Here is a 9,482-nt window from a genome sequence, read left to right on the forward strand (position 1 = left end):
AGGTGGACTACTGGGTTCAGAACTGTGCTGTCTACCCTAAGTGAATCATTGTGCAGTATATGCATGTATTGAAAGAACACACTGTGCCCCCAAAATATGTACAAATAAATGTTTTTTTTAAAAGTCACCATTTCTATAAAAAATTGGGCAAAGGGGTGAGAAGAGAGCAAAAAAAAATCCAACTTTTGCTCTTTTTACAGGGGAATTTGGTAAATCTACTGGGATCATAAGCAACACTTTATAAGTGATATAAATACTTAAAATAACTGAATTAAGATCACTTTCTAATAGTTTAGTTCATTTCAACAGACATTTGAGGACTTTATTAAAAAGTTTTAAAGAAAAATTTAAAGATAAAGTAATTTTATGGCCGTTTTGACTTCTTTTAGTGGTGACACGGAAATGTTTAAAATTGACTAGAATAGGGCCGGCCTGGTGGTGCACTGCTACAGTGCGCCGCTTGGGAGTGCGGCGGCGCTCCCGCCGAGGGTTCGGGTCCCACATACAGACTGGCCGCTCACTGGCTGAGCGAGGTGCGGGTGCAGCACCGAGGGTTGCGATCCCGTTGCCGGTCCCGGTCCGGTGCGGGCGCGACACTGAGGGTTGCGATCTGTTGCCGGTCACGAAAAAAAAAAAAAAGACAAAAAGGAAAAAAAAAATGACTAGAATGTTTAGTGTTCTAAACTATATGAAGACTTCATGAATTTTCACTAATTAGGCCTGAGATCATTCAGTACTATTTATTTTTAAAAGGCTGAATTGTATAGTATTTATAATGAAGTACAATTTATTGGCTAAAAACGACTGTTGCCAAGGATAGGTCCTATTGCACCTTCCTCAAGGTGTCACTAGCTTGTTAATCATAGTTGTGTTTTTGCAGGATAATAGTAGATTATATTACCAACCTCTGTAGCAATTATTTCTACCTACCTGTATCAGTATTTTAAAATATAATTTAAAATAATAAAATATAGGGAGGTAGAGATAATAAAGATTTATGGTTTTGAGGGAGAATACTAACGTATGAAAGAAATAAGATGGTTAGGGAGATTCATTATTGGTGAAGGAATATTTTGTCAAATTTATCTAGGGACCTGATAAAAGCAATGAACAGCTGTGGTTAGCAACAAAGCACAGGATTCTACAGATCCCTCTCATGTGGGCAGCTCCATTCTCATAGCCAATGGCTAACATTGAGTGTGTTATTTGGACAAGGACAAGGTTTAAACTGGCTTAGAATCTGAACTATTTTATTTTCCTTCCTGGCTTCCAGGGATAATCCAGGTCAGTGATTCCCCACCTTTTCAGAGTTTTAACACCCAACTGGTCATGTTTGTTCAATTCCTTGATGCACATGCATTCATTTTAAAATGCGTTCTATATTTACACATACATGTAAATATATCTTTTTTTAAGAAAAGAATTAATATCCATTTCGTGTGGAAAATTTAAGAAATTTTCTTAAGATTACCAGAGGGACCCCGGGGTCTTATAAACCTAAAGTTGGGAATCACTGATACCTACTCTGCTTAAAACCTGGATGAATTTCAGGTCTCAGGCAGACCAGCAACTTAAGAGTGTTCTTATTAGGAGGAAAATGTTTCACATTTTCTTTCTTCCTTTATTCAATTATAAATCAAAAACATGCTCCTGTTCCATTCAGTCATGTACAGACTTAAAAAGTTCAGGATTCAGTTCATTTTTCATTTTAATGTCCTTAGCACAGATTCCCTGATCACAGTGCTCCACGTGGGGGCACAGGACAGGCAACATGCTGACCTGTCCTTGAATCCACAAAGACACTGAGAGGGCTAGAGATCTTCTGACATCTTGTTAGTCAGTGGCAGTTATCATTTACACAGGAGATGAGGCAAAACACAAACCCAAGCCAGAGTACCCACCCTCAAGGGATTAAGGGACTAGTAGTGGTGGGGCAGGATATCATGGAAGAAACTAAACACTCGAGGAATTTATGAGCCATTATAAACATAGTTCTCGTCTTAGAAATTGGTTCTCACCTAAAACTTTAATTTTATTAGTTTTTTAGAACTTTGTCCCTATTCTGTCCTCAAAATTGAGGCCACAAAAGCCTGAAATTACAGGTTAGAACTTACACCACTCAACTGAGATCTGAGTTTTGGGAGTCAGAGATTTTGTGACTCAGAACGGAGCAGTGAGGAAAGGAATGGGGGAAGAGATGTGTGTTTTGGGGTTTTTTTGGTTTTTTTTTTTTGAGTAATTTAACTAACTTTTACTGAGCCTCTGATTATGTTTTATTAACAATGGGAAAGGAATGGGGGAAGAGATGTGTGTTTTGGGGTTTTTTTGTTTTTTTTTTTGAGTAATTTAACTAACTTTTACTGAGCCTCTGATTATGTTTTATTAACAATAACAGAGCAACAGCTACTGTTTGAGTGCTCCCTGTAAAACTGAGTAGTTTAGTAGGCCATTTACATATTTTCTCCCAAATACTTGTCACACCTATCTGTTCTTGGAGCAAGAAATTAAACATTGGTGTTAAACAGCTAGTGCACACAACAAATAAACAGACCAGCCGAGATTCAGATGTGGCTCTGGGGAACCCAGGCTGCCCTTTGCCAGGAATGAAGTACCATGCTTGTTAGTTGGGCTTTTGCTTTTTTCCTAGGGAAAAGCCAGAGCTGGGCACATTTTTCAAAGTGGGAGGCACTATCCTACTCTTCTTTCTGGCTGCCTCCCCCACTCCTTAGTCCTCTCTCTCTCTAAATCTTACTAACCTAGTGTTCTTGGAGACCCCATTGTGGCACCCCTGCTAGCCAGTCTCATCCTGCAAAGTACTCTTTTCTCCAGAGTTCTCCACTCCCCTTCCCTTCCCATTGTTCAAAACCTGTTTTCTCAGTGAAACAGATCTCATCATGCCTTTAAGGGAAAAGTATGTGTCGAAACTTCTTTTTGCTACCATGTGAAGGGCTAACAGCCTCTGGTAATCTATCCAGAGGATCTCATTTTTCTTAATGCCAAAGATGGCTTTCTAGTCTAAAGTACTTTAAAAAAAAAAAGAAGGGGGGAAGTTACAAAAATAGAGACTTGACTGTGCCCCACCAAACCCCCAGCAGTGTCTGTTTCTCAGCTGCCCCTTTCCCCCTTTTACTCTAGAATATAAAGTGCCTCTTAATGGTTTTATTCCTAGAGGAAGTGTAGGATACCATGTGATATAAAGGTAGAGGTGGTGGGGGTAGGCAGGTTTGACTATTTATGTTAATAGTGGGGACTCTCTCTACAGTTGAGTTGTATTAAATTTGGTGTGTGATAATGTTTGACCAAGGAAATGCAGGCACTACTGGGCTTATCCCTCTAAGGGGAGAGCACAGAACTATCATGGACATTGTATTTGAACCAGGTGGATAGCTCATAATTTTTGTCCGTGTACAACTTTCTTTAATCTTATTTTATTATTTTTCTCAGGCACCAATTGACAATGGTTCAAAAATCACCAACTACCTTTTAGAATGGGATGAGGTAAGCTTATTTTCATATTTATTCATCTAAAACATAATTTTACAAATAAAATTTCTGAAAAAATCTTATTCTTTTATAAGACATGCTAAACAGAAAAAAGGAATGTTAGAGAAAAATTTAAATCAGTGGTTACTGACTATGGAAAATGAGGATGGATTGAAGTAATGTAATGAATTGTACATTAAAATATGTTTACCTTGCTTATTTGCAAGCAATGCTACTGAAAGAAAACACAGGGTCTTATCTATTTTAGATCTGTAGTGTCTAGCCAGCCATTAATTTGTATTAAAAATTGACTGCTTTGTCATCTTGACTGCTTAGATGGTTTTGGTAAGGTGAAACACACTGTGGCACAGGAAGCATGATCTGTTTTTCCGTTCTAAATGCCACTTGTGTACTTGGTGTTGTGCTGTTGAGTGTTCTCTGGGATGGTGGAGCAGTACCTGGAGTTCTCACTCTACCCTGTGGGTTAGACCATCCTATAAAAAGGTTCCCTTTTTGCTGTTTTCATCACCAGAAGCCCTTGGATGGTATCCACCATGGAGTTTCCCCATCCTCAAGGCCACTCTGTGCTGACTGGTGACCCAGTGCATTTCTGGTTTAGCTAATCCTATGTACAGAATCTCAGGCAGGAAGCTCTTGATGCAGAAGCCTTTCATTTCTAAAAGCAACTGTACTTTTTGTTCCTGTATCTTAACTCTGTTTATTCATTTGCTCTCACTTTGTGCTGTCTTTCTGTGGTTGAGCAAATAGGCTAAGGAGTTTTAGAATAGGAAATGTGGGATTTGGGGGGAAAGTGCAAGTCAAACTAGTCTTTGTGACTTAAATTTGGAGGAATTTGAAAGATTCAGAACATAGGCTTTAGGCAAAAAGTGACTTGTCAAGTGTGGAAAAATATTTTAACCAAATGTAAAATGAAAACTGGATGAAATTCACAAGGTGAAATTTTGATGTGAAAGAAGAGCCCTTCATCACATTCTACAGAGGCATGTCTTTCCATCTGGACTGCATCTGAAGAGCTCTGAGTTCCAAGTTACCAAAGACAATGATCTATTGTTCTTAGGATTGTTGTGAATAACTTAGATGTGCAGATTGGTGAAATCTCAGAGTTAACAGGTGCATTTTATAGATTAGGTGGATTTCATCTTAAGGTGGTTTGATTAGAAAGTGAAACCACCTCTACAACCCTCATAGATTGTTGTAGGTAGTCAAAAATGTTGGAAGGGAACTTGGCTGACCTGTGAGCACACAGTACTATCTTTTTCCAATCTCCCCTTCCTCTGTAAGGATGAGTAAGAGTTTAGTGAAAGCCTGTTTTTATGTGTTGGTTTGTTGTACTAACCTGATGTTTTTTCTCTTGTCTTGAGATTTTGTATCAAGATAGAGTCTACCAGTAAAGAGGAGGATTTTTTTGTTTCAGATATCCTCTTAGGGCACTGTGTGTGTGCACACGCACGCCACGTGCGCACGTGTTTGCTGCTTCTGTGCCCGAGATCAAGACCTCCTAAGTTAGCAAGGTCAGAGGAGTTGAGTACTTGAGTGGGAAACCTCCAAGGAAAACTTGGGTGCTGCAGGAAATGGTAATGTTGACTCAGTTGCTGGCTCCTTCCCTTAGAATTCGAAATAAATTATCCTGACATGATGCTAAGAGGAAATATGCTACAGCCTCCAATGAAATGAAGAAGCCATGTCTGATGGCCAGTCATGCTCAGCAGGGCTTGCTTGTGGACTAATGATAACAGGATAGGTTTTTTTGTTGTTTTTAAAAAAATTTATTAATATACTTTTTTTTACATTCTAAGATGTTGTGGAGCAGGTGGGGGTGAGGGGGAGAGAGGAAGGTGGAAGGAAATAGGGTGGGAGGAGTAGGAAGGAGGGTGGGCTTGGTCAAAGCCCATGGCACCCCATTCATTCCATCAGGGGAGATCAGGGGGGTTCCAGCAGAGGCTTGGTGGTCTTCGCTGGGCTGGTTGCAGATGTTGGGGGTGGGGGCATGGCTGAGGCTGTTGGCCCCCCACCAACCTGGCTTGGGAGCCTGGGGCACTTCCTGCGGCAGCTGGGTAGTCATTGCTGGGTTGGTTGCGATGCAGGGGCAGGGGGCATGTGGCTGAGGCTCTCGGCCCCCAACACCCTGGCTCGGGAGCCTGGGACACTTCGATCACAGGAAGTTAAATGGTAGTCATTGCTGGGTTGGTTGCGATGCAGGGGCAGGGGGCATGTGGCTGAGGCCCTCGGCCCCCAACACCCTGGCTCGGGAGCCTGGGACACTTCGATCACAGGAAGTTAAATGGTTGGTTTTGGCCTTCTTTCTTTCTTCTGCTTGGTCTCCTGCCATCTTTTCCTCTCTCCCATCTCAATTCTCTGCCTTCCTCTTTACTCTTTATTTTTTCTCACCTTTAATTTCCTGCTCATGTTGTCTCTGTTGAGTTTTGCTGGAGATTCCAGGTTAATTGACTCTCGCCTACCACAGGCCTTTTGCCAACACAGGAATTTTTTTATATTCCATGGCTTAATATTCACCTTCTAGAAAAACTACTGGACCTCCAACTCTGTGAAGCATTCCTTTGCCTTCAGGTACAGTGAGCTCCCTGCAGCAAAGGATAATGGAAAGAATATCAAGATTAGGAGATAGGGGTTCTGTTCCAAGTTTTATACTGGGCAGCCTGACCTCTTTTGTCCTCAGTTTGCCCATCTGTGAAAGAGCAAATAGATTATCCCATCAGCTCATGGCATTTACATTATTTATGCTATCTCAAAATAGATTATTTAGAATTGTCTCCTTTTTAAAATTTAATTATTTTTTGTCTCTTTTTGTTTGTTTGTTTTTTGGCAGCTGGCTCGTACAGGGATCAAACCCTGGACCTTGGTATTATCAGCACCATACTCTAACTAAATGAGCTAACGGGCCAGCCCATGATTGTCTCTTCTGACAATCCTTTTCACTGTTGTTTGGCCTGTGCATGTATTATTTCAGCATTTATGGAGCATACTCCTCAGTATCTCAACATTCTGTACTGTCCTAAGAGAGGTATATGACTTAGAAATATCATGTCCTTAACATGATAACTGAAAAAGCTAATGCATGCTTATCCTCTTGTGCTTTTGAATAGAAATAAATGAAACAAATTTAGCCACATGCTTCTCGAATTTTTCTTTCTAGTAGCTTCTTTGCCTTATATTATCTCTGTCTCCTTTCCAGTCCCCCTAAAAAGATTTTAAAATGATGCCATTCAATTCCTGGCAAGGGAAATACAAGCAATAGTAACCAATTCATCCCTGCCCATTTTATTATTTTAGAAGTGAAGTTTCTGAAAGAACAGTCTGGCAGTCTGTGTTTCTAAATTTGGGGCTAGGTTGGGGATCAATAGCCCTCTTGGGGACAGAGTTGGTCTTTGTATCACTCATTCCCATGTTACTCAGGCCTTCTCTGCAAGAAGTGTGAACACATGAGGCTCTGGCTGTCCCTCTGAAACATTCTGGTAGTTTCTGGAGCCAGAGGCACCTGGTACGAGGGACTGTTTCCAGACTGTACTCTAGTGGAACTCTGTGGGACAGGAGAATGGGAAGGGGATGATTTGCTAGAATCACTCTAACCTCCCCAGAGCAAGAGCTATCCTCTCCTGGGTGCCCCCGTGGCCTCATATTTTTATTAAAGTATAACAGCACTGATTATGGTTCCAGGATACTTTATTTTTTTGTTCAATTTGTAATCATTTCAATAAAATGATTAGTGTAAAATTTTGAAATTGTTGGTAAAATGAGAGCACAGGGCATCAAGCCAAGCTTTCAAGCCTCTTAGGAAAAAACCACAAATGAAAGAGCAGCAGCCTTTATTTCCTCGGGGACTGGGAATACTGTGCTGAGTTGACCTTCTTGGAACCACCTTAGTCAATAGTTAACCACATGCTGATCTCTGAAGCCCCAAGGGCAGGTGAGACCGTAATGGGGAACAGAAAACAGAAACATGGTGTAGTGGGGTGGGGGCGGGGGTGAAGCTGATACATCATCTCTCGTTCAAGCTCACTGATTAATTTCATATCATTGTTGCATAGAATTCACTTGAATGTTACTCATTAATAGTTTTTCTCCATTAATAGCTAATTAGACAACACCTTAATTTTTAAATCAGTATGGGTAGTAACTGTGACTAAGAAATGATAATGAAATGAGCAGCTAAAAATGGGACATACAAGTGTCACTGTCTTCAGCTATGGCTCTCAGTTTCAATTTTTACCCGAAACAGATCAGTTTCTATGACTTGGAAAGGGGTGGCCTTTTCTGTCCAAGTCCACTTGCTGTGGTGACTCAGATAAGTTTTAGTGTTCACAGCCATGGGGCTTGGGAATTGGCCCTGCATTTTTTGTAGCTCTTTAGCTACTATTTTCTCCTTCAGGAGGCTCCCGATTATGAGCAGAATTGCCGAGGTCATTTTCAAGGCAGTTTTTTACTGAACTGTTGGAGGAGTCATCATCACATTTTAATTTCTTTTGAATCAAAATGTGCCACTGTCCTCATGTTTAGGCTGGCAGAAAACAGGTCTAAAGCACACAAGGGCTTTTTGGTAGATTTGAGTATTACATCTAATGCTGACTTTTAAAAAAATCTCTTTTATGAATTTAGTTTTAGCTTAATCTAGAATTATGAATAGGAGAAAAGCATCTTAATTTTTTTTTTAACAGCAAAACAATGTTTAGATGCTAGATTTCTCAAGGCAGAGGTTCTTTCCCACAATGGAGAAAGTTGGTGGGAAGGAGAAGGTGGAGAGAGTGCTGAGGCCACTACCCGGTGGGGCCCCTCGTTTTTCTTCTCTGCTGATGACATATCGGTATCTGGTAGAGGTGGGAGTTTTTCCTCTAGAAGAAGCTAGGAGAAGGTGGAGAGAGTGCTGAGGCCACTACCCGGTGGGGCCCCTCGTTTTGCTTCTCTGCTGATGACATATCGGTATCTGGTAGAGGTGGGAGTTTTTCCTCTAGAAGAAGCTGTGGGGAAAAGATTGAGCATGTAGAGGCCTCTAGGGTAGGGCGGGGTATTTAGGAAAAAGAATTAGGAACCTTTGGGTTGAATCACTCATAAATGCCTGCTCTGTTTAAAGGCTCCTAAACAGATGGTGATCTGTCCTTTTCCTTGAAAACTTGAGTAAAGGAGTAAACTTCATGGTCAAGAGGAACTTTCTTTTCCATTTTAGAAAAACATAATGAGTTCTGTAAAGGAAGTATTTATTGAAACTTAGCTTGTAAGTTCTGCTTTTAAATATTGTTTTAATTTGTGTCATACAGAACACTAACTGGTGCTAGTTACTCAGAGCAAATGCAGTCTCCTAAGATCTTGCTGTGACTATGTGGCATGGATTCATATTGATGATGTAGATCAGTGATATGATGTTTACCTAAAGAGACCTGAGTTAATAGTCTCTGCTTTGTGTCTAACTAGTCATGGTACCCCAAAGCAAGTAATTTAACCCCTGAGCTTCAGCCTCTCCACTTGAAAAATAATGTCAGTTATTTCATAGGTAAGTTAAGACTGAATGAGATAACTCAGGCAGTAGCAGATTCAAAATATTGATCGTTCTGTGTTGTTGGTGCAAGTCCACCTAAGCAGATGTTAAAATTTGAGTAGGAAAAGTGAACAATTAAAAGGATTGTGTAAAGGAAATATGACATACTTCTGTTAAGAACTTAAAGCCCTGAGGTTAGTGTTGCTGGTTTGAACTAAACAAAAACTGATGTCGGTGCTGTATATGGATATTAATTTGCTATTAGCTTAGCTTTCCGACATAACATGTAGGGGAAGTATAGAAAGGTAGCTTTGTGGGAATGTGACTGGTGGAGTTCCCAAGAATCTTCCTCACATGTGACTCAGCTAGCCCAAAAGGGTAGTTCACATCTGGTGTTCCTGATGACTAACGAGCTAACACAGCTGTAAAACACAGTAGACAAAGAATGAAATAAATGCCTCAGAAATCAAGGGAAGCATAATTTGAAATC

The 9,482-nt window shown here is 40.5% G+C and overlaps 1 protein-coding gene across 1 annotated transcript in view; it reads left to right on the forward strand.

Annotated features, from left to right (window-relative positions):
• Positions 1-9,482, forward strand: part of FNDC3B (fibronectin type III domain containing 3B) — a 361,626-nt gene that overhangs the window by 272,035 nt on the left and 80,109 nt on the right. Inside the window, exon 11 of the mRNA XM_008566859.1 lies at positions 3,445-3,498. Within this exon, the coding sequence (XP_008565081.1) occupies positions 3,445-3,498 (54 nt within the window). The remainder of the gene's footprint in view (positions 1-3,444; positions 3,499-9,482) is intronic.

This window comes from Galeopterus variegatus, unplaced genomic scaffold (assembly GCF_000696425.1).
Source record: "Galeopterus variegatus unplaced genomic scaffold, G_variegatus-3.0.2 Scaffold272, whole genome shotgun sequence".
NCBI lineage: Eukaryota > Metazoa > Chordata > Mammalia > Dermoptera > Cynocephalidae > Galeopterus > Galeopterus variegatus.